This window comes from Ranitomeya imitator, chromosome 1 (assembly GCF_032444005.1).
Source record: "Ranitomeya imitator isolate aRanImi1 chromosome 1, aRanImi1.pri, whole genome shotgun sequence".
Taxonomy (NCBI): Eukaryota; Metazoa; Chordata; class Amphibia; order Anura; family Dendrobatidae; genus Ranitomeya; species Ranitomeya imitator.
In genome coordinates, this window is record NC_091282.1 from 16,432,276 (window position 1) to 16,458,824 (window position 26,549).

Sequence of the window (26,549 nt, forward strand, 5' to 3'; positions counted from 1 at the left end):
GTATGACCCCCTCCCTTTGATGTTGGCTCAAGCGCTGAATCACATCTTTTCTGGCACATGTCAGCAAGTGCACCGGAAATCCCGCTCATCAGTGACCCCGTCACATGATCGGAGGTCACCGATGGGTTGGCATGACAACCAGAGGTCTCCAGCAGAAGTCTATGGTTGTCACTGCTGGATTGCTATGAGCGCCGCCCGCTAGCCGAAAAGGCATGAACCAGGGATCATCTCACCAAACTCCTGCTCTCCTTTAAACATGGGCAAAACGCTACTCAGGCAACACAGGGTGAGAGTAAAACAGTGTGGCAATGCTTTATTGTACCACAAAATAGGCAGATAACACAGAACAGTCACAGCACAGTACCCAAGATGTTGAACATTACAGAGTCTCGCTCTTCCGCTGACTCACCGGGAAAATAGCAGCTGTGACTACAGATCTTCCAGGGTTGCTACATCACCTATGGTATGCACACAGAGGAGGTAACGACAAGCGTAGGAAGATGCCAGTCCATACAAGGCCAGTTGATACGAGGATCACAACTTGGCTTCATATTCCAGGGTCGGTTACTCCACCTGTGGCATGCACACAGACAAGAGGTAACGACAAGCGTAGGAAGATGACAGTCCATTGAGTCCATACAAGGTACAAGGCCAGTTGATCTGAGGATCACAACCTGGCTTTTCCAAACGTATCCATGGTTCAATGATGGTCAATGGAGCAGATCTGTATTCTTGCAACCGAGGCTGAAAACCCCTAGGTTGTTTTCTTATGGAATGATAGATCCGTGTCCCTTGTAATGGAGCCATGATGTAAAATGGCTGCTGTCCTGTCCTTCTCATGTCTTATGATTGCACACATCCCTAGCCTTTATAACGATATTGCATTCCTTGACAGACCGCGGCATGGCCATTAGTTAGAAGCTGCTATTGATCTTTGGAGCAGGTAAGTTTTCAATGAGTGCACCATATTGGGCCATCTGAAAACTGAGTTTAGTCCAGGACAATTTGTCTGCACTACTAATTAACAGCTGTTACAATAGCAAACTGGGGCAGTCCCTATAGGAGAAAAAAAACACAAGAATTATACTGTACTGTATTTTCACATACTATCTATTCCGGACACTGCAGTGGCTTATAAACTTACGAAGTATATACCTTGAGGTCTGGGATCTGCCAATATGTGGCTAGTTTTCTGACTGTTTCGGATAACATGATACATGACTAGTTTTTTTTTGTCTAGTCTCGCTTGAATATAGGTCAATATTAAATAGTCTCCTGATGAGTCGCCTTTGGTGAGGATGATGAAACAAGTAGAAATGAGGGGCTTGGAGAGTGAGTGTGTATACGTCACATCACCCTATATAATGAAATGTGAGGTACATGTTTTCTATTAGTCACCTACTGACTAACCTTCGGGGTGAATTATCGGTATAGCTTTACATTTGGAATTAATAAAGATTAGTTTTACCCTTTTGTCAGCAAACACGAGGAATGACAAGAGATAACCCATTTAAGAAGATTCAATTTTGGTTCAAACTATTCCAACATTATGAACATAAAAAAGGCTTCTCCCCTATGTGATGTCTCTGATGTTTATTAACAGTTGATTTTCAATTAAAATATTTCCCACATTAAGAAAATGAAAAAGGTTTCTCCTCTGTGTGACTGCTCTGATGTCTAACAAGAAGCACTTTCCATTTAAAACATTTCCCACAATCTGAACAGCAAAAAGGCTTCTCCTCTGTGTGAGTTCTATGGTGCCTAACTAAATTTGATTTTTGGATAAAACATTTCCCACATTCTGAACAGGAAAAAGGCTGCTCCCCTGTGTGGGTTCTCTGGTGAGTAACTAAATATATTTTCTGGGTAAAACATTTCCCACATTCTGAACAGGAAAAAGGATTCTCCCCTGTGTGAGTTCTATGGTGCCTAACCAAATTTGATTTTTGGATAAAACATTTCCCACATTCTGAACAGGAAAAAGGCTGCTCCCCTGTGTGAGTTCTATGGTGCCTAACCAAATCTGATTTTTGGATAAAACATTTCCCACATTCTGAACAGGAAAAAAGCTGCTCCCCTGTGTGGGTTCTCTGGTGAGTAACTAAATATGTTTTCAGGTTAAAACATTTCCCACATTCTGAACAGGAAAAAGGATTCTCCCCTGTGTGAGTTCTATGGTGCCTAACCAAATTTGATTTTTGGATAAAACATTTCCCACATTCTGAACACGAAAAAGGCTTCTCCCCTGTGTGGGTTCTCTGGTGACTAACAAGATGCAATTTATGCGTAAAACATTTCCCACATTCTGAACAGGAAAAAGGCTTCTCCCCTGTGTGGGTTCTCCGGTGCCTAACAAGACTCCCTTTCTGGTTAAAACGTTTCCCACATTCTGAACATGAAAAAGGCTTCTCCCCTGTGTGGGTTCTCTGGTGACTAACAAGATGCAATTTATGCGTAAAACATTTCCCACATTCTGAACAGGAAAAAGGCTTCTCCCCTGTGTGGGTTCTCCGGTGCCTAACAAGACTCCCTTTCTGGTTAAAACATTTCCCACATTCTGAACATGAAAATGACTTCTTTGCTTTAGGAGCAGTTTGTTTTTTGTTGCCTCTTTTGTGACTTTGATTTTCCTTAGCAGTCAGTAATGAATCAGAAGATGGGAACTGTTTCATAGGATCAGATGACAGATCTTTGGTGTGAATTGATGATGATATATCTGGAGAAACAGCAATCACTTCAGTTGTATCTTGTAGGATCTCAAGATCATCAGATTTAAACATTGAAGATGTCAACTGTCCCTCTGATCTCCTGGTACAGTTATCTGCTAAGATGAAAAAAATTTTTTTAACACAATATCCTTGAGTTTTATATAATTGAACATTTCTGCTTAAACTGTCCATACAAAAGGCAAGCTATGTACAACAACTTTATTTACCAAGATAATGACTGTTCACAGTCTAATAGAAAACCTTGTTGGATGAACCAGTAGTGTGTGGTGTTCAACTGTTTGTTCATTCTGCCTTCCATATATCGAATAAAAAGAAACCAATCAATGTTATGTAGACAAAAATAATACCAATTCTCATCTCACAAAAAACAAGTCCCCCCTCAGGTCCATCATCTGTCAATGGAAAAACAGAGGTTCCCACACTATTAGTGGCTCAAAGGCTGTTGAAAAGCAACAAAGTTTCTATAAAGCAATCCAGCAAAATCCGCTCTCACTTCTAAGTCTTGCAGTGTGCTCAAACAACATTTAGGATCCCTGTATTTAGCAATATTATATAGTGAGAAGAATCCACTTAATTTGCGGTGTGTGTCTCCTGGAGAACAATCTGTGCTGGGTACTAAAATAGCCGAGTCTTAATTTCCGGAAAATGGCTGTGGAGTCAAAATATTCACTCCTCCTACACACTTGGTCAAAATTGTTGGCACCCCTCGTTTAATGACAGAAAAACCCACAATGGTCACAGAAATAACTTGAATCTGACAAAAGTAATAAATAAGAGATCTATGAAATTGAACAAATTAAAGTCAGACATTGCTTTTCAACCAGGTTTCCACAGATTTAAAAAAATAAATAAAACTCATGAAATAGGCCTGGACAGAAATTATGGTACCCTTAACTTAACCGCTTGTGACCACCAACCGTAGATAAACGTTGGCTCTGCACAAACCCTGCTAGCGCCGGCATTTATCTACCGTTTGTCTACGGTCGGCAGTTTTGTGCTCATCGGGACCCCCACGTACCTTATAACGAGGGGATTCCGGCGCACAACAGTTCCTGTGACCCCCGACCTCATCGAGACCTGATTGGTTAAGGTCCTGATGAAGTCAGTGTCACACCAGCCAATGAGACAAATCACTAGGAAAGTTTGTTGTAGCAACCAACTTTCCCGGGCGATCTGCCTGAGAAAAACGCTGTTTCTCCTCAGATCTCCTGTCAGTGAGAGATTAGAGGAGAAACAGTGTTAGAAGTGCTGCTGCCAACAGCTGTGTCAGTCAGCCATCTTGTAATAGAGTAAAAAAAACAGAGAAGGCAGGTTAGGGTTAGTGCTATAGTTAGGGTTAGTGCTATAGTTAGGGCTAGTGTTAGGCTAAAGTTAGAGTTTATTCTAAAGTTAGGGCTAGGCTAAAGAAGTAGGCTTTTCTCAATTGTCTCCCCAATAACTTGGTCACTTCAGAGTTTTCTATTAGCTTGCTAGGGCATATTGTCCTACAAATAAATGTATATGCGTCCCAATTCATCAGCCAGAATCCATGATCGATTACATTTTTAGGACTTACATTCGCTATGGGGCTTGTTAAAAAAAAATGAGCATTCGGTCCTATTGGTCCAACTGCCGTGTTCAAGCCACCCCAATGTTTTCTGCTGTTCTTCCTAGGACCCGTTATGAAATCCTCATTAGATTTTGGCATTTTAACAAGAGTCAATGCCTGCCCAGAAATGCTCCAGAACATGACAGACTATTGAAAATCAGACCCATCATAGAAGACTTGACAGAAAAATTCTTAAAGCTTTACACCCCAACAGAAAACATTTCCATTGATGAGTCCCTTGTAAATTTCAAAGGAAGACTGCACCTCAAGCAATTTATTCCTTCTAACAGGGCAAGGTTCAGAATAAAGCTCTATAAAAAGTGCGACCGTTCAACAGGATACACATGAGCTTTTCGAATTTATGAAGGAAAGAAAGCAACTGAACCCACCAGGATGCCCTACGTATCTGGGGACATCTGGAAAAAACGTTTGGGAGATAACTCAATTTTTACAAAAAGGCTACAATCTGTATGTTGACAAGTACTACACCAGCATACCCCTATTTAAAAGTCTGATTGGACATAATATGGGGGCTTGAGGGACCATTTGCAAAAAACGTCAGGGGTTTCCACAATCATTGGTCAACTAAAAGTTCTGAAAGGCGCAGACTTTACACAATGGAGAACTGCTTGCCCTTAAGTATAAGGATAACCAAGATATTTCTATCCTGAGCTCGATCCACACATATGCCACAAGGGCCACTGCAGACCAACAGGGATCCACTACTCCAAAACCTGTGTCTGTCATTGACTACAACAAATATATGGTGGGTGTGGACCTTGCAGATCACGTTCTACAGCCATACTGGGTACCAAAAAAATCATATACCTGGTATAAAAAGTTAGTCATTTATTTGTTTCAGGTGGCCTCATATAATTCGTATGTGTCATACAAAAAAGCCGGGAATGCAGATACTTTCCTGATCAGGAAAAGGTGATTGAAAATCTTGTTTTTGAAAATGTTGTCCCCGCCAATCCTTTACAATCTGAAGATGTCAGAAGACTCGTTGAGGGACATTATATTGCAACTGAAACAAGAAAGAGCCCCCAGAGATGTTGTGTATGTTCCAAGAGAGGAATGAGGCATGATACCCGCTATTATTGCCCACAACGCCCATCATTGCCGGCCTTATGCCTTCATGACTGCTTTATAATCTGTAAGCCTCATGAGCCCCTACATAGGCAGGTATCAATCAGTCTCATAAACTCGACTTGTTTCTCCTCCCACAAGAGGTTCATCAGGAGTGTATTCATATATTATCAGAGACCGCTACTTATCTTTTTATGTTGGTTGCCCATGATGATACAGGACACTATCTGGAGGGTATAGACCTGACGTGCTCTTGTCCTATATCATCATGGACATGGCTTACAGTCTATGAGACTAATGTACATATATCTATCTATGGATTAAAAAGTTTTGCTTGAATCTGAAAGACTGATGTTTATAGGCCTCTTCATGGGTCTATGAAAGTATGTGAACCTGGATTTTGACGGTATGCAGGTTTTTTCCATATGGAATATTAACTCTTATATGTAACTGATGTTATGTTTGATCTATTGAGACCATTATCGTAGGGCATTGTGCAATATATATATATATTTTAAACTAGGGCAATTGTTTGTGCACATTCATTGTCCTGGGTTTCTTTTCTATTGAGATCTACGGTTACTATTACCTATAAGAATATTGTATAACACCAATACCTAGGGTATTTCCTGCAAGACTATATTTTTCATCTTCTATGTCTCCATGGTTCATCATTGCTTGTCTGTATATGGTCTTACACTTCAGCACTTTACATTATAGCTAGACTAGCTATTGAACCCGTTCTATGCCCGGGTGATGAGCATTTATATTGGTATATGGTCTCCATCCTGGTATGTGCTGCTACCATCTTGCGCCCCCATCCTGTCATGCGCTGCTCCCATCCTGCGCCTCCATTCTGACATGTGCTGCTCCCATCCTGCGCCCCCATCCTGTCATGTGCTGCTCCCATCCTGCGCCCCCATTCTGTCATTTGCTGCTCCCATCCAGCTCCCCCATCCTGTCATGTGCTGCTCCCATCCTGCGCCCCCATTCTGTCATGTGCTGCTTCCATCCTGCACCCCTGTTCTGTCATGTGCTGCCCAATTCTGTCATGTGCTGCTCCCATCCTGCGCCACCATTCTGTAATTTGCTGCTCCCATCCATATGCCCCATACGCTGCTCCATAAATGTTGATGGCCCCCATAAGATGCTCCATAGTGTATGCCCCGTATGCTGCTCCATAAATGTTGATGGCCCCCATAAGATGCCCCATACATATGCCCCATACGCTGCTCCATAAAGGTTGATGGCCCCCATAAGATGCTCCATAGTATATGCCCCATATGCTGCTCCATAAATGTTGATGGCCCCCATAAGATGCTCCATAGTATATGCCCCGTATGCTGCTCCATAAATGTTGATGGCCCCCATAAGATGCTCCATATTGTATGCCCCGTACACTGCTCCATTATGGTTGATGGCCCTCATAAGATGCTCCATAGTATTATATGCCCCGTATGCTGCTGCGATATATATATAAAAAAAAATAACATACTCACCTATCGTCGCTGGGCGCCAAGTGCTGGGGGGCCTGAGCAGGCGGGGACACCGGCGCACTGTGGGGGTCAGGTGCCGGAGTCGCCGCTAGCTCAGGCCCCCGACACTTGCTATAGTCACCTGGCCCTGATCCACCTCTGCGCGCTGCCGTCTTCCGGGTCATCGCGCCCTCTGAACTGTACGTCACAGGCAGATGACCCGGAAGATGGAGCAGCATGCAGCGCTGGAACGGGACAGGTGACTATAGCTTATACTCACCCTCCTGGCACGTCCCTGCTTCTCCGTTGGAGATCGCGGTGTGCGTTCAGTGCTTACGCATACCGCGATCTCCTGGGCTGAGTCACTCTGTGGGGTCCAGGCTGCGCCGGCGCTTGCGCAGTCTATAAAGGCTTCGGACAGAGTGACGCTCCCAGCGTTATATTATAGATATTGCCCCTATACTAATCTAGTTAGGGCATTCTCTTTGGGACAGCCGTCGAGGAGCGGGGGCGCCATATATCGTAAAATTTAGGGTGCCAACCTCCGCTGTGAGGCAGGGTTAGATTAAGGGACAGTTTTCATCATTTATTGGTCTCTATCTACCAACAGTACATCTATACACCTTTCCATCCCTTCCCGTATAGGGAGTTTGAGGATAGAAGGGACAGTCGACAGTGAGCGGGGGCGCCATTGCGCAGGTTTAGGGTACCAACCTCTGCTGTCAGCTAGGGTGCTGACGAGCGATAGGCACCTAGGGATAGGCACCTCCCTAGGCCTTTTCTATATAAGTACGTAATTTCTTGGGTGACGGTTTTGTGTGCACTAATTTTTAATTAAGTTAATAAAGGTATTTTTTAATCTTGGGAGTATTCTGTGAACTGTTTACTTTAATTCACTCCATTGTCTACTGATTTGTGCTGTGAATTTTTTTGCATAACAACCAGATGTCTCCTGAAGATCTCTATGGTTGTTGATGGCAGATTGCTGTGAGTGCCACCCTGTGGTCGGCGCTCATAGCAATGCTACAATTCAGATACATAGAGGTGATCTGAGCATCACCTCTATGTAGCAGAGCTGATCAGGCTGTGCCAGCTTCTAGCCTCCCATGGAGGCTACTGAAGCATGGCAAAAGAATTTTTTTTTTTTTTTACAAAAATATGAAAAAAAAAAAAAGTTCTAATCACCCCCCTTTCGCCCCATTCACAATAAAATAATAATAATAATAATAATAATAATAAAAAAAAAAAATCAAACCTACACATATTTGGTATTGCCACGTTCAGAATCGCCAGATCTATTAATAAAAAAAGGATTTACCTGATCGCTAAACGGCGTAATTAGAAAAAAATTCCAAAAGCGAGAACTACTTTTATTGGTCGCTGCGACATTGCTTTAAAATGCAATAACAGGCGATCAAAAGATCGCATCTTCACCAAAATGGTATCATTAAAAACGTCAGCTCGGCACGCAGAAAATATGCCCTCACCCAACCCAAGATCACGAAAAATGGAGACGCTACAGGTCTCGGCAAATTGCACAATTTTTTATTTTTTTAGCAAAGTTTGAAATTTTTTTTACCAATTACATTGAAAAGAACCTAGACATGTTTGGTGTCTATGAGCTCGTAATGACCTGGAGAATTGTAATGAAAGTCAGCGTTAGCATTTAGTGAACCTAGCAAAAAAGCCAAACAAAAAACAAGTGTGGGATTGCACCTTTTGACAATTTCACCGCACTTTGAATAGTTTTCCTGTTTTCAGGTACAAGACATGGTAAAACCAATGATGTTGTTCAAAAGTAAAACTCGTTCCGCAAAAGATAAGCCCTCACATGGCCATATTGAGGGAAAACTAAAAAAGTTACGGCTCCGGGAAGAGGAGAGGGAAAAAGCGAAAAAAGCTCCAGGGGTTAAAAATGGGGCCTGATTAAGAACACAAAACTGGCTGCAGGAAGAGGATAAATCAGAGGATTCTGGACACTACTGTAATCAAAAACTGACTATAGACAATAACATCTACTGAAACGCTCAAACTGAACAGTCTCCATCAGTAATAAATGAGCAGCAAGTGGTGAAACCTCTCTGGGGGAATTAGAGCGCGGGGCTCGGTGACTTCATAATCTAAACTATCGGAAGCTCCAATATTTTCTGTCAGATGAGTTTCAAGAAGAAATATTATAAATTTAAAGGGAACTGTGTATAATAGTGCAGAGCGGAGATGTCTTAACCCCTTTACCCCCAAGGGTGGTTTGCACGTTAATGACCAGGCCAATTTTTACAATTCTGACCACTGTCCCTTTATGAGGTTATAACTCTGGAACGCTTCAACGGATCCCAGTGATTCTGACATTGTTTTCTCGTGACATATTGTACTTCATGATAGTTGTAAAATTTCTTTGATAGTACGTTTGTTTGTGAAAAAAACGGAAATTTGGCGAAAATTATGAAAATTTCGCAATTTTCCAACTTTGAATTTTTATGCAATTAAATCACAGAGATATGTCACACAAAATACTTAATAAGTAACATTTCCCACATGTCTACTTTACATCAGCACAATTTTGGAACCAAAATTTTTTTGTTAGGGAGTTATAAGGGTTAAAAGTTCACCAGCAATTTCTCATTTTTACAACACCATTTTTTTTAGGGACCACATCTCATTTGAAGTCATTTTGAGGGGTCTATATGATAGAAAATACCCAAGTGTGACACCACTCTAAAAACTGCACCCCTCAAGGTGCTCAAAACCACATTCAAGAAGTTTATTAACCCTTCAAGTGTTTCACAGGAATTTTTGGAATGTTTAAATAAAAATGAACATTTAACTTTTTTTCACAAAAAATTTACTTCAGCTCCAATTTGTTTTATTTTACCAAGGGTAACAGGAGAAAATGGACCCCAAAAGTTGTTGTCCAATTTGTCCTGAGTGCGCTGATACTCCATATGTGGGGGTAAACCACTGGGCGCATGACAGAGCTCGGAAGGGAAGGAGCGCCATTTGACTTTTCAATGCAAAATTGACTGGAATCGAGATGGGACACCATGTTGCGTTTGGAGAGCCCCTGATGTGCCTAAACATTGAAACCCCCCACAAGTGACACCATTTTGGAAAGTAGACCCCTTAAGGAATTTATCCAGATGTGTTTTGAGCACTTTGACCCACCAAGGGCTTCACAGAAGTTTATAATGCAGAGCCGTAAAAATAAAACAAAAATTTTTTTCCCACAAAAATTATTTTTTAGCCCCCAGTTTTGTATTTTCCCAAGGGTAACAGGAGAAATTGGACCTCAAAAGTTGTTGTCCTATTTGTCCTGAGTACGCTGATACCCCATATGTTGGGGTAAACCCCTGTTTGGGCACACGGGAGAGCTCGGAAGGGAAGGAGCACTGTTTTACTTTTTCAACGCAGAATTGGCTGGAATTGAGATCGGACGCCATGTCGCGTTTGGAGAGCCCCTGATGTGCCTAAACAGTGGAAACCCCACAATTATAACTGAAACCCTAATCCAAACACACCCCTAACCCAAATCCCAACAGTAACCCTAACCACACTTCTAACCCTGACACACCCCTAACCCTAATCCCAACCCTATTCCCAACCGTAAATGTAATCCAAACCCTAACCGTAACTTTAGCCCCAACCCTAACCCTAGCCCTAACCCTAGCCCCAACCCTAGCCCTAACCCTAGCCCTAACCTTAGCCCTAACCCTAGCCCTAACCCTAGCCCTAACCCTAATGGGAAAATGGAAATAAATACATTTTTTTAATTTTTCCCTAACTAAGGGGGTGATGAAGGGGGGTTTGATTTACTTTTATAGCGGGTTTTTTAGCGGATTTTTATGATTGGCAGCCGTCACACACTGAAAGACGCTTTTTATTGCAAAAAATATTTTTTGCGTTACCACATTTTGAGAGCAATAATTTTTCCATATTTTTGGTCCACAGAGTCATGTGAGGTCTTGTTTTTTGCGGGACGAGTTGACGTTTTTATTGGTAACATTTTCGGTCACATGACATTTTTTGATCGCTTTTTATTCCGATTTTTGTAAGGCAGAATGACCAATAACCAGCTATTCATGAATTTCTTTTGGGGGAGGCATTTATACCGTTCCACGTTTGGTAAAATTGATAAAGCAGTTTTATTCTTCGGCTCAGTACGATTACAGCGATACCTCATTTATATCATTTTTTTATGTTTTGGCGCTTTTATACGATAAAAACTATTTTATAGAAAAAAATTATTTTTGCATCGCTTTATTCTCAGGACTATAACTTTTTTATTTTTTTGCTGATGATGCTGTATGGTGGCTCGTTTTTTGCATGACAAGATGACGTTTTCAGCGGTACCATGGTTATTTATATCTGTCTTTTTGATTGCGTGTTATTCCACTTTTTGTTCGGTGGTATGATAATAAAGTGTTGTTTTTTGCCTCGTTTTTTTTTTTTTTTCTTACGGTGTTTAGTGAAGGGGTTAACTAGTGGGCCAGTTTTATAGGTCGGGTCGTTACGGACGCGGCGATACTAAATATGTGAACTTTTATTGTTTTTTTTTATTTAGATAAATAAATGTATTTATGGGAATAATATATATATTTATTTATTTTTTTCATTATTTAGGAAATTTTTTTTAATTTTTTTTTTACACTTTTGGAATTTTTTTTAAAACTTTTTTACTTTGTCCCGGGGGGGACATCACAGATCAATGATCTGACAGTTTGCACAGCACTCTGACAGATCACCGATCTGTCTCAGAGCGCTGCAGCGTTACCAAGTGCCTGCTCTGAGCATGTACTTGGTAAGCCACCTCCCTCCCTACAGGACCCGGATGCCGCGGCCATATTGGATCCGGGCCTTGCTGCAGGGAGGAAGGTAGGAGACCCCCGGAGCAACGCGATCACATTGCGTTGCTGCGGGGGGCTCAGGGAAGCCCGCAGTGAGCCCCCTCCCTGCGCGATGCTTCCCTGTAACGCCGACACATCGCGATCATGTTTGATCGCGGTGTGCCGGGGGTTAATGTGCTGGGGGCGGTCCGTGACCGCTCCTGGCACATAGTGCCGGATGTCAGCTGCGATAAGCAGCTGACACCCGGCCGCGCTCCCCCCGTGAGCGCGGCCGATCGCCTATGACGTACTATTCCGTCCTTGGGAAGTAGGGCCCACCCCACATGGACGGAATAGTACGTCTAATGGCAGAAAGGGGTTAATGACCAGGCCAAATTGTACAATTCTGACCACTGTCACTTTATGAGGTCATAACGCTGGAGCTTCAACGGATCCCGGCGATTCCGAGATCATATTTTGTGACATATTGTACTTTATGATAGCGAGAAAATGTCTTCTTTATGACTTGCGTTCGTGAAAAAACAAAACACGAAAATTTGGCGACAATTTTCCAATTTTCAAACTTTAAATTCTTATACTCTTGTAGATTGTGAGCCTTCGCGGGCAGGGTCCTCACTCCTCCTGTATTCTCACCCATCTCTTGTAGATTGTGAGCCCTCGTGGGCAGTGTCCTCACTCCTCCTGTACCAGTTATGACTTGTATTGTTTAAGATTATTGTACTTGTTTTTATTATGTATACCCCTCCTCACATGTAAAGCGCCATGGAATAAATGGCGCTATAACAATAAATAATAATAATAATAATAATACTCTTAAATCAAAGATATGTCACGCAAAATAGTTTTTAAATAACATTTCCCAAACGTCTACTTCACATCGGCAAAAATGAAATAAATATTGTTTTTTGTTCGGAAGTTATAAGGGTTAAAAGTTGACCAGCGATTTCTCATTTTTACAACAAAATTTACAAAACCATTTTTTGTTGTTGTAGGGAACACCTCACATATGAAGTGACTTTGAGGGCCCTATGTGACAGAAAAATACCCAAAAGTGACTCCATTCTAAAAACTGCACCCCTCAAAAAAACATTCAAGTTTATTAACACTTCAGGTGCTTCACAAGAATTTTTGGAATGTGGAAAAAAAAATGAACATTTAACTTTTTTCTCAAAAAACTTTTCTTTAGACCCAATTTATTTTTAATTTTCACAGGGGTTAATAGGAAAAAAACAGACTCAAAATTTCTTGTGCAATTTCTCCTGAGTACGTTGATACCCCATATGAGGGGGAAAACTACTGTTTGGGTGCATAGCAGAGCTCGGAAGGGAAGGAGCGCCTTTTGGAATGGAAAATTTGCTGGAATAAGTAGCGGATGCCATGTTGTGTTTGCAGAGCCCCTGATGTGAATAAACAGTAAAATTCCCCCACAAGTGACCCCATATTGGAAACTAGACCCCTCAGGGAACTTATCTAGATTTGTCTTGAACACATTGAACCCCCAGGTGCTTCACCGAAGTTTATAATTTTGTGGGGGGAAAATAAAAAAAAATAACTCCAGGCCTTTTATCTGCTTAATTGAGAATGATATAACAAAGGGATTGCCCACACCTGTCCATGAAATAGCCTTGGAGTCAATTGTCCAATTACTTTTGGTCCCTTTAAAAACAGGGTGGCACATGTTAAGGAGCTGAAACTCCTAAACCCTTCATCCAATTTTAATGTGGATCCCCTCAAATGAAAGCTGAAAGTCTGAACTTCAACGGCATCTGAATTGTTTTGTTTAAAATTCATTGTGGTAATGTCTATAACCAAAATTAGAAGAATGTTGCCTCTGGCTTCATGTTTTGGCTTTTTTAACCCCTTCCCGACCCATGACGCCACGTAGGCGTCATGAAAGTCGGTGCCAATCCGACCCATGACGCCTATGTGGCGTCATGGAAAGATCGCGTCCCTGTAGATCGGGTGAAAGGGTTAACTCCCATTTCACCCGATCTGCAGGGACAGGGGGAGTGGTAGTTTAGCCCAGGGGGGGTGGCTTCACTCCCCCGTGGCTACGATCGCTCTGATTGGCTGTTGAAAGTGAAACTGCCAATCAGAGCGATTTGTAATATTTCACCTAAAAAACTGGTGAAATATTACAATCCAGCCATGGCCGATGCTGCAATATCATCGGCCATGGCTGGAAACACTTATGTGCCCCCACCCCACCCCACCGATCGCCCCCCCCAGCCCTCCGATCTGTGCTCTGCTCCGCTCCCCTCCGTCCTGTGCTCTGCTCCTCCGTCCTCCTGTCCGCTCCCCCCGTGCTCCAATCACACCCCACATGCTCCAATCAAACCCCCCGCACTCCGATCACCCCCCCACACAGCGATCCCCCCCGTGCTCCGATCCACCCCCCCGCACAGCGATCCCCCACCCCATGCTCCAATCCACCCCCCGTGCTCCGATCCACCCCCCGTGCTCCGACGCCCCCCCCATGCTCCGACGCCCCCCCCATGCCCTGATCTCCCCCCCTTATACTTACCTGGCCTCACGAGGTCCGTCCGTCTTCTTTCCTGGGCGCCGCCACCTTCCAAAATGGCCGGCAGATTCGTTCCAGAGTGAGTTTTGATCACTGAGGTATAACCTATCTCAGTGATCAAAATAAAAAAAATAGTAAATGACCCCCCCCCTTTGTTACCCCCATAGGTAGGGACAATAAAAATAATAAAGAATTTTTTTTTTTTCCACTAAGGTTGGGGTAAGAACTAGGGTTAGAGTTAGGGGTAGGGTTAGGGTTAGGGGTAGGGTTAGGGTTCGGGATGTGCACACGTATTCTGGTCCTCTGCGGATTTTTCCGCACCGGATTTGATAAATCCGCAGTGCTAAACCGCTGTGGATTTACCGCGGTTTTTCTGTGCATTTCACTGCGGTTTTACAACTGCGATTTTCTATTGGAGCAGTTGTAAAACCGCTGCGGAATCCGCAGAAAGAAGTGACATGCTGCGGAATGTAAACCGCTGCGTTTCCGTGCAGTTTTTCTGCAGCATGTGTACAGCGATTTTTGTTTCCCATAGGTTCACATTGAACTGTAAACTCATGGGAAACTGCTGCGGATCCGCAGCGTTTTCCGCAGCGTGTGCACATACCTTTACAATTAGGCTATGTGCACACGGTGCGGATTTGGCTGCGGATCCGCAGCAGTGTTCCATCAGGTTTACAGTACCATGTAAACATATGGAAAACCAAATCCGCTGTGCCCATGGTGTGGAAAATACCACGCGGAAACGCTGCGTTGTATTTTCCGCAGCATGTCAATTCTTTGTGCAGATTCCGCAGCGTTTTACACCTGTTCCTCAATAGGAATCCACAGGTGAAATCCGCACAAAAAACACTGGCAATCCGCGGTAAATCCGCAGGTAAAACGCAGTGCCTTTTACCCGTGGATTTTTCAAAAATGGTGCTGAAAAATCTCATTCGAATCCGCAACGTGGGCACATAGCCTTAGGGTTAGGGTTGGGTTGGAATTAGGGTTGTGGTTAGGGTTAGGGGTGTGTTGGGGTTAGGGGTGTGTTGGGGTTAGGGGTGTGTTGGGGTTAGGGTTGTGATTAGGGTTACAGCTACAGTTGGGATAAGGGTTAGGAGTGTGTTGGAGTTAGAATTGAGGGGTTTCCACTGTTAGGCACATCAGGGGGTCTCCAAACGCAACATGGCGCCACCATTGATTCCAGCCAATCTTGTATTCAAAAAGTCAAATGGTGCTCCCTCACTTCCGAGCCCCGACGTGTGCCCAAACAGTGGTTTACCCCCACATATGGGGTACCAGCGTACTCAGGACAAACTGCGCAACAATTACTGGGGTCCAATTTCTCCTGTTACCCTTGAGAAAATAAAAAATTGCTTGCTAAAACATCATTTTTGAGGAAAGAAAAATGATTATTTTCACGGTTCTGCGTTATAAACTTCTGTAAAGCACTTGGGGGTTGAAAGTGCTCACCACATATCTAGATAAGTTCCTTTGGGGGTCTAGTTTCCAAAATGGGGTGACTTGTGGGGGGTTTCAACTGTTTAGGCACACCAGGGGCTCTGCAAACGCAACATGACGCCCGCAGACCATTCCATCAAAGTCTGCATTTCAAAAGTCACTACTTCCATTCTGAGCCCCGACGTGTGCCCAAACAGTGGTTTACCCCCACACATGGGGTATCAGCTTACTCAGGAGAAACTGGACAACAACTTTTGTGGTCCAATTTCTCCTGTAACCCTTGGGAAAATAAAAAATTCTGGGCTAAAAAATTATTTTTGAGGAAAGAAAACGTATTTATTATTTTCACGGCTCTGCGTTATAAACTTCTGTGAAACACTTGGGGGTTGAAAGTGCTCACCACATATCTAGATAATTTCATTTCGGGGTCTAGTTTCCGAAATGGGGTCACGTGTGGGGGGTTTCTACTGTTTAGTCACATCAGGGTCTCTGCAAACGCAACGTGACGCCCGTAGAGCATTCCATCAAAGTCTGTATTTCAAAACATCACTACTTCACTTCCGAGCCCCGGCAAGTGCCCAAATAGTAGTTTACCCCCACATATGGGGTATCACCGTACTCAGGAGAAACTGGACAACAAATATTGGGGTCAAATTTCTCCTGTTACCCTTGGGAAAATTAAAAAATTCTGGGCTAAAAAATTATTTTTGAGGAAAGAAAACGTATTTATTATTTTCACTGCTCTGTGTTATGAACTTCTGTGAAGTACTTGGGGGTTCAAAGTGCTCACCTCACATCTAGATAAGTTCCTTTCAGGGTCTAGTTTCCAAAATGGGGTCACTTGTGGGGGGTTTCTACTGTTTAGCCACATTAGGGGCTCTGCAAACGCAACGTAACGCCCGCAGAGCATTCCATCAAAGTCTGCATTTCAAAACGTCACTACTTCACTTCTGAGCCCCAGCATGTGCCTAAACAGTGGTTTACCCCCACATATGGGGTATCAGCATACTCAGGAGAAACTGGACAACAACTTTTGGGGTCAAATTTCTCCTGTTAGCCTTGGGAAAATAAAAAATTGCAAGCTAAAAAATCATATTTGAGAAAAGAAATTTTTTATTTTATTTTCATGGCTCTGCGTTATAAACTTCTGTGAAGCACTTGAGGGTTCAAAGTGCTCACCACACATCTAGATTAGTTCCTTTGGGGGTCTAGTTTCCAAAATGGGGTCATTTGTGGGGGATCTCCAATGTTTAGACACACAGGGGCTCTCCAAACGCGACATGGTGTCCGCTAATGATTGGAGCTAATCTTCCATTTAAAAAGCCAAATGGTGTGCCTTCCCTTCTGAGCCCTGCCGTGCGCCCAAACAGTGGTTTACCCCCACATATGGGGTATCTGCGTACTCAGGACAAACTGGACAACAACATTTGTGGTCCAATTTCTCCTATTACCATTGGCAAAATAGGAAATTCAAGGCTAAAAAATCATTTTTGAGAAAAGAAAAATTATTTTTTATTTTCATGGCTCTGCATTATAAACTTCTGTGAAGCACTTGGGGGTTTAAAGTGCTCAGTATGCATCTAGATAAGTTCCTTGGGGGGTCTAGTTTCCAAAATGGGGTCACTTGTGGGGGAGCTCCAATGCATAGGCACACAGGGGCTCTCCAAACGCGACATGGTGTCCGCTAACAATTGGAGCTAATTTTCCATTCAAAAAGTCAAAAGGCGCGCCTTCCCTTCCGAGCCCTGCCGTGTGCCCAAACAGTGGTTTACCCCCACATATGAGGTATCAGCGTACTCGGGAGAAATTGCTCAACAAATTTTAGGATCCATTTTATCCTATTGCCCATGTGAAAATGAAAAAATTGAGGCGAAAAGAAATTTTTTGTGAAAAAAAAGTACTTTTTCATTTTTACGGATCAATTTGTGAAGCACCTGAGGGTTTAAAGTGCTCACTAGGCATCTAGATAAGTTCCTTGGGGGGTCCAGTTTCCAAAATGGGGTCACTTGTGGGGGAGCTCCAATGTTTAGGCACACAGGGGCTCTCCAAACACGACATGGTGTCCGCTAACGATGGAGATAATTTTTCATTCAAAAAGTCAAATGGCGCTCCTTCCCTTCCGAGCCTTACCATGTGCCCAAACAGTGGTTTACCCCCACATGTGAGGTATCGGTGTACTCAGGAGAAATTGCCCAACAAATTTTAGGATCCATTTTATCCTGTTGTCCATGTGAAAATGAAAAAATTGAGGCTAAAAGAATTTTTTTTGTGAAAAAAAAGTACTTTTTCATTTTTACGGATCAATTTGTGAAGCACCTGGGGGTTGAAAGGGCTCACTATGCATCTAGATAAGTTCCTTGGGGCGTCTAGTTTCCAAAATGGGGTCACTTGTGGGGGAGCTCCAATTTTTAGGCACACGGGGGCTCTCCAAACGTGACATGGTGTCCGCTAAAGAGTGCAGCCAATTTTTCATTCAAAAAGTCAAATGGCGCTCCTTCCCTTCCAAGCCCTGCCGTGCGCCCAAACAGTGGTTTACCCCCACATATGAGGTATCAGCGTACTCAGGACAAATTGGACAACAACTTTCGTGGTTCAGTTTCTCATTTTACCATTGGGAAAATAAAAAAATTGTTGCTGAAAAATCATTTTTGTGACTAAAAAGTTAAATGTTCATTTTTTCCTTCCATGTTGCTTTTGCTGCTGTGAAGCACCTGAAGGGTTAATAAACTTCTTGAATGTGGTTTTGAGTACCTTGAGGGGTGCAGTTTTTAGAATGGTGTCACTTTTGGGTATTTTCAGCCATATAGACCCCTCAAACTGACTTCAAATGTGAGGTGGTCCCTAAAAAAAATGGTTTTGTAAATTTCGTTGTAAAAATGAGAAATCGCTGGTCAAATTTTAACCCTTATAACTTCCTAGCAAAAAAAAATTTTGTTTCCAAAATTGTGCTGATGTAAAGTAGACGTGTGGGAAATGTTATTTATTAACTATTTTGTGTCACATAACTCTCTGGTTTAACAGAATAAAAATTAAAAATGTAAAAATTGCGAAATTTTCAAAATTTTCGCCAAATTTCTGTTTTTATCACAAATAAACACAGAATTTATTGACCTAAATTTACCACTAACATGAAGCCCAATATGTCACGAAAAAACAATCTCAGAACCGCTAGGATCCATTGAAGCGTTCCTGAGTTATTACCTCATAAAGGGACACTGGTCAGAATTGCATAAAACGGCAAGGTCTTTAAGGTCAAAATAGGCTGGGTCATGAAGGGGTTAAGTAATAAAACTATTTTATAGAAAAAAAATTTTTTTGGGATCGCTTTATTCTGACAGCTGTAACTTAATTTTCATTCTCACCTCGTGGTGTAAGAGGCCGGAGCTCCTCCATCATCACATCCTGGTACCGATCCTGGTGTCCTTCTAGATACTCCCACTCCTCCATGGAGAGATAGACAGCGACGTCCTGACACCTTATAGGAACCTGACAACAGCCACACCGTCATCACCCAGAATCCTCCAGTGCTGCATAATGTCCCAGCAGTCACCTCTCCGCTCATCACCCAGAATCCTCCAGTGCTGTATAATGTCCCAGCAATCACCTCCCCGCTCATCACCCAGAATCCTCCAGTGCTGTATAATGTCCCAGCAGTCACCTCTCCACTCATCACCCAGAATCCTCCAGTGCTGTATAATGTCCCAGCAGTCACCTCTCCACTCATCACCCAGAATCCTCCAGTGCTGTATAATGTCCCAGCAGTCACCTCTCCGCTCATCACCCAGAATCCTCCAGTGCTGTATAATGTCCCAGCAGTCACCTCTCCGCTCATCACCCAGAATCCTCCAGTGCTGTATAATGTCCCAGCAGTCACCTCTCCGCTCATCACCCAGAATCCTCCAGTGCTGTATAATGTCCCAGCAATCACCTCCCCGCTCATCACCCAGAATCCTCCAGTGCTGTATAATGTCCCAGCAGTCACCTCTCCACTCATCACCCAGAATCCTCCAGTGCTGTATAATGTCCCAGCAGTCACCTCTCCACTCATCACCCAGAATCCTCCAGTGCTGTATAATGTCCCAGCAGTCACCTCTCCACTCATCACCCAGAATCCTCCAGTGCTGTATAATGTCCCAGCAGTCACCTCTCCGCTCATCACCCAGAATCCTCCAGTGCTGTATAATGTCCCAGCAGTCACCTCTCCGCTCATCACCCAGAATCCTCCAGTGCTGTATAATGTCCCAGCAGTCACCTCTCCACTCATCACCCAGAATCCTCCAGTGCTGTATAATGTCCCAGCAGTCACCTCTCCGCTCATCACCCAGAATCCTCCAGTGCTGTATAATGTCCCAGCAATCACCTCCCCGCTCATCACCCAGAATCCTCCAGTGCTGTATAATGTCCCAGCAGTCACCTCTCCACTCATCACCCAGAATCCTCCAGTGCTGTATAATGTCCCAGCAGTCACCTCTCCACTCATCACCCAGAATCCTCCAGTGCTGTATAATGTCCCAGCAGTCACCTCTCCACTCATCACCCAGAATCCTCCAGTGCTGTATAATGTCCCAGCAGTCACCTCTCCGCTCATCACCCAGAATCCTCCAGTGCTGTCCTGTATAATGTCCCAGCAGTCACCTCTCCACTCATCACCCAGAATCCTCCAGTGCTGTATAATGTCCCAGCAGTCACCTCTCCACTCATCACCCAGAATCCTCCAGTGCTGTATAATGTCCCAGCAGTCACCTCTCCGCTCATCACCCAGAATCCTCCAGTGCTGTATAATGTCCCAGCAATCACCTCCCCGCTCATCACCCAGAATCCTCCAGTGCTGTATAATGTCCCAGCAGTCACCTCTCCACTCATCACCCAGAATCCTCCAGTGCTGTATAATGTCCCAGCAGTCACCTCTCCACTCATCACCCAGAATCCTCCAGTGCTGTATAATGTCCCAGCAGTCACCTCTCCGCTCATCACCCAGAATCCTCCAGTGCTGTATAATGTCCCAGCAGTCACCTCTCCGCTCATCACCCAGAATCCTCCAGTGCTGTATAATGTCCCAGCAGTCACCTCTCCGCTCATCACCCAGAATCCTCCAGTGCTGTATAATGTCCCAGCAATCACCTCCCCGCTCATCACCCAGAATCCTCCAGTGCTGTATAATGTCCCAGCAGTCACCTCTCCACTCATCACCCAGAATCCTCCAGTGCTGTATAATGTCCCAGCAGTCACCTCTCCACTCATCACCCAGAATCCTCCAGTGCTGTATAATGTCCCAGCAGTCACCTCTCCGCTCATCACCCAGAATCCTCCAGTGCTGTCCTGTATAATGTCCCAGCAGTCACCTCTCCACTCATCACCCAGAATCCTCCAGTGCTGTATAATGTCCCAGCAGTCACCTCTCCACTCATCACCCAGAATCCTCCAGTGCTGTATAATGTCCCAGCAGTCACCTCTCCGCTCATCACCCAGAATCCTCCAGTCCTGTATAATCTCCCAGCAGTCACCTCTCCGCTCATCACCCAGAATCCTCCAGTGCTGTATAATGTCCCAGCAGTCACCTCTCCGCTCATCACCCAGAATCCTCCAGTGCTGTACAATGTCCCAGCAGTCACCTCTCCGCTCATCACCCAGAATCCTCCAGTCCTGTATAATGTCCCAGCAGTCACCTCTCTGGTCATCACCCAGAATCCTCCAGTGCTGTATAATGTCCCAGCAGTCACCTCTCCGATCATCACCCAGAATCCTCCAGTCCTGTATAATGTCCCAGCAGTCACCTCTCCGCTCATCACCCAGAAACCTCCAGTGCTGTATAATGTCCCAGCAGTCACCTCTCCGCTCATCACCCAGAATCCTCCAGTCCTGTATAATGTCCCAGCAGTCACCTCTCCGCTCATCACCCAGAAACCTCCAGTGCTGTATAATGTCCCAGCAGTCACCTCTCCGCTCATCACCCAGAATCCTCCAGTGCTGTATAATGTCCCAGCAGTCACCTCTCCGGTCATCACCCAGAATCCTCCAGTGCTGTATAATGTCCCAGCAGTCACCTCTCCGCTCATCACCCAGAATCCTCCAGTGCTGTATAATGTCCCAGCAGTCACCTCTCCGCTCATCACCCAGAATCCTCCAGTGCTGTATAATGTCCCAGCAGTCACCTCTCCGCTCATCACCCAGAATCCTCCAGTGCTGTATAATGTCCCAGCAGTCACCTCTCCACTCATCACCCAGAATCCTCCAGTGCTGTATAATGTCCCAGCAGTCACCTCTCCGCTCATCACCCAGAATCCTCCAGTGCTGTCCTGTATAATGTCCCAGCAGTCACCTCTCCGCTCATCACCCAGAATCCTCCAGTGCTGTATAATGTCCCAGCAGTCACCTCTCCGCTCATCACCCAGAATCCTCCAGTCCTGTATAATCTCCCAGCAGTCACCTCTCCGCTCATCACCCAGAATCCTCCAGTCCTGTATAATCTCCCAGCAGTCACCTCTCCGCTCATTACCCAGAATCCTCCAGTCCTGTATAATGTCCCAGCAGTCACCTCTCCGCTCATCACCCAGAATCCTCCAGTGCTGTATAATGTCCCAGCAGTCACCTCTCCGCTCATCACCCAGAATCCTCCAGTGCTGTATAATGTCCCAGCAGTCACCTCTCCGCTCATCACCCAGAATCCTCCAGTGCTGTACAATGTCCCAGCAGTCACCTCTCCGCTCATCACCCAGAATCCTCCAGTCCTGTATAATGTCCCAGCAGTCACCTCTCTGGTCATCACCCAGAATCCTCCAGTGCTGTATAATGTCCCAGCAGTCACCTCTCCGCTCATCACCCAGAAACCTCCAGTGCTGTATAATGTCCCAGCAGTCACCTCTCCGCTCATCACCCAGAATCCTCCAGTGCTGTATAATGTCCCAGCAGTCACCTCTCCGGTCATCACCCAGAATCCTCCAGTGCTGTATAATGTCCCAGCAGTCACCTCTCCGCTCATCACCCAGAATCCTCCAGTGCTGTATAATGTCCCAGCAGTCACCTCTCCGCTCATCACCCAGAATCCTCCAGTGCTGTATAATGTCCCAGCAGTCACCTCTCCGCTCATCACCCAGAATCCTCCAGTGCTGTATAATGTCCCAGCAGTCACCTCTCCGCTCATCACCCAGAATCCTCCAGTCCTGTATAATGTCCCAGCAGTCACCTCTCCGCTCATCACCCAGAATCCTCCAGTCCTGTATAATCTCCCAGCAGTCACCTCTCCGCTCATTACCCAGAATCCTCCAGTCCTGTATAATGTCCCAGCAGTCACCTCTCCGCTCATCACCCAGAATCCTCCAGTGCTGTATAATGTCCCAGCAGTCACCTCTCCGCTCATCACCCACAATCCTCCAGTGCTGTATAATGTCCCACCAGTCACCTCTCCGCTCATCACCCAGAATCCTCCAGTGCTGTATAATGTCCCAGCAGTCACCTCTCCGCTCATCACCCAGAATCCTCCAGTCCTGTATAATGTCCCAGCAGTCACCTCTCCGCTCATTACCCAGAATCCTCCAGTGCTGTATAATGTCCCAGCAGTCACCTCTCCGCTCATCACCCAGAATCCTCCAGTGCTGTATAATGTCCCAGCAGTCACCTCTCCGCTCATCACCCAGAATCCTCCAGTGCTGTATAATGTCCCAGCAGTCACCTCTCCGCTCATCACCCAGAATCCTCCAGTGCCGTCCTGTATAATGTCCCAGCAATCACCTCCCCGCTCATCACCCAGAATCCTCCAGTGCTGTATAATGTCCCAGCAGTCACCTCTCCACTCATCACCCAGAATCCTCCAGTGCTGTATAATGTCCCAGCAGTCACCTCTCCGCTCATCACCCAGAATCCTCCAGTGCTGTCCTGTATAATGTCCCAGCAGTCACCTCTCCGCTCATCACCCAGAATCCTCCAGTCCTGTAAAATGTCCCAGCAGTCACCTCTCTGGTCATCACCCAGAATCCTCCAGTGCTGTATAATGTCCCAGCAGTCACCTCTCCGCTCATCACCCAGAATCCTCCAGTGCTGTACAATGTCCCAGCAGTCACCTCTCCGCTCATCACCCAGAATCCTCCAGTCCTGTATAATGTCCCAGCAGTCACCTCTCTGGTCATCACCCAGAATCCTCCAGTGCTGTATAATGTCCCAGCAGTCACCTCTCCGCTCATCACCCAGAAACCTCCAGTGCTGTATAATGTCCCAGCAGTCACCTCTCCGCTCATCACCCAGAATCCTCCAGTGCTGTATAATGTCCCAGCAGTCACCTCTCCGCTCATCACCCAGAATCCTCCAGTCCTGTATAATGTCCCAGCAGTCACCTCTCCGCTCATCACCCAGAATCCTCCAGTCCTGTATAATGTCCCAGCAGTCACCTCTCCGCTCATTACCCAGAATCCTCCAGTGCTGTATAATGTCCCAGCAGTCACCTCTCCGCTCATCACCCAGAATCCTCTAGTGCTGTATAATGTCCCAGCAGTCACCTCTCCGCTCATCACCCAGAATCCTCCAGTGCTGTATAATGTCCCAGCAGTCACCTCTCCGCTCATCACCCAGAATCCTCCAGTCCTGTATAATGTCCCAGCAGTCTCCTCTCCGCTCATCACCCAGAATCCTCCAGTGCTGTATAATGTCCCAGCAGTCACCTCTCCGCTCATCACCCAAAATCCTCCAGTCCTGTATAATGTCCCAGCAGTCACCTCTCCACTCATCACCCAGAATCCTCCAGTGCTGTATAATCTCCCAGCAGTCACCTCTCCGCTCATCACCCAGAATCCTCCAGTCCTCTATAATGTCCCAGCAGTCACCTCTCCGCTCATCACCCAGAATCCTCCAGTGCTGTATAATGTCCCAGCAGTCACCTCTCCGCTCATCACCCAGAATCCTCCAGTGCTGTCCTGTATAATGTCCCAGCAGTCACCTCTCCGCTCATCACCCAGAATCCTCCAGTGCTGTATAATGTCCCAGCAGTCACCTCTCCGCTCATCACCCAGAATCCTCCAGGGCTGTACAATGTCCCAGCAGTCACCTCTCCGCTCATCACCCAGAATCCTCCAGTGCTGTATAATGTCTCAGCAGTCACCTCTCTGCTCATCACCCAGAATCCTCCAGTCCTGTATAATGTCCCAGCAGTCACCTCTCCGCTCATCACCCAGAATCCTCCAGTGCTGTATAATGTCCCAGCAGTCACCTCTCCGCTCACCACCCAGAATCCTCCAGTGCTGTATAATGTCCCAGCAGTCACCTCTCCGCTCATCACCCAGAATCCTCCAGTGCTGTATAATGTCCCAGCAGTCACCTCTCCGCTCATCACCCAGAATCCTCCAGTGCTGTCCTGTATAATGTACCAGCAGTCACCTCTCCGCTCATCACCCAGAATCCTCCAGTGCTGTATAATGTCCCAGCAGTCACCTCTCCGGTCACCACCCAGAATCCTCCAGTGCTGTATAATGTCCCAGCAGTCACCTCTCCGGTCACCACCCAGAATCCTCCAGTCCTGTATAATGTTCCAGCAGTCACCTCTCCGCTCATCACCCAGAATCCTCAAGTCCTGTATAATGTCCCAGCAGTCACCTCTCCGCTCACCACCCAGAATCCTCCAGTCCAGTATAATGTCCAAGCAGTCACCTCTCCGCTCATCACCAAGAATCCTCCAGTCCTGTATAATGTCCCAGCAGTCACCTCTCCCCTCATCACCCAGAATCCTCCAGTGCTGTATAATGTCCCAGCAGTCACCTCTCCGCTCATCACCCAGAATCCTCCAGTGCTGTATAATGTCCCAGCAGTCACCTATCCGCTCATCACCCAGAATCCTCCAGTATTGTATAATGTCCCAGCAGTCACCTCTCCGCTCATCACCCAGAATCCTCCAGTCCTGTATAATGTCCTAGCAGTCACCTCTCATCACCCAGAATCCTCCAGTGCTGTATAATCTCCCAGCAGTCACCTCTCCGCTCATCACCCAGAATCCTCCAGTGCTGTATAATGTCCCAGCAGTCACCTCTCCGCTCATCACTGTTATGATTAGGTAATTCAGTACCACAATGGACATAGAAGCCAGTGCACATACAGTGACCTGACAATAACCCAAAAACATAGAACGAGCTCTGAGACGTGGGAACTCTGCTGACCGCAATCCCTAATCCTCTCCAACCACACTAGAGGCAGCCGTGGATTGCGCCTAACGCTCCCTATGCAACTCGGCACAGCCTGAGAAACTAGCTAGCCTGAAGATAGAAAATAAGCCTACCTTGCCTCAGAGAAATACCCCAAAGGAAAAGGCAGCCCCCCACATATAATGACTGTGAGTTAAGATGAAAATACAAACACAGAGATGAAATAGATTTAGCAAAGTGAGGCCCGACTTTCTGAACAGAGCGAGGATAGGAAAGGCAACTTTGCGGTCAACACAAAACCCTACAAACAACCACGCAAAGGGAGCAAAAAGACCCTCCGTACCGACTAACGGCACAGAGGTACACCCTCTGCGTCCCAGAGCTTCCAGCAAGCAAGAAAAACCAAATAAGCAAGCTGGACAGAAAAAAACAGCAAACAAAAATAACAAAAGCGGAACTTTGCTATGCAGAGCAGCAGGCCACAGGAACGATCCAGGAGGAAACAGGTCCAATACTAGAACATTGACTGGAGGCCAGGATCAAAGCACCAGGTGGAGTTAAATAGAGAAGCACCTAACGACTTCACCACATCACCTGAGGAAGGAAACTCAGAAGCCGCAGTACCACTCACATCCACCAAAGGAAGCTCATAGACAGAACCAGCCGAAGTACCACTTGTGACCACAGGAGGGAGCTCTGCCACAGAATTCACAACACATCACCCAGAATCCTCCAGTCCTGT

The 26,549-nt window shown here is 45.5% G+C and overlaps 1 protein-coding gene across 1 annotated transcript in view; it reads right to left on the bottom strand.

Moving 5' to 3' along the window:
• Nucleotides 1–259: 259 nt before the first annotated feature.
• Nucleotides 260–26,549, bottom strand: part of LOC138657456 (gastrula zinc finger protein XlCGF57.1-like) — a 41,663-nt gene continuing 15,373 nt past the window's right edge. Inside the window, exons 2-3 of the mRNA XM_069745251.1 lie at nucleotides 19,049–19,172; nucleotides 260–2,824 (exon numbers count right to left, since the gene is read on the bottom strand). Coding sequence (XP_069601352.1) covers nucleotides 1,632–2,824; nucleotides 19,049–19,172 — 1,317 coding nt within the window. The 3' untranslated portion in view covers nucleotides 260–1,631. The remainder of the gene's footprint in view (nucleotides 2,825–19,048; nucleotides 19,173–26,549) is intronic.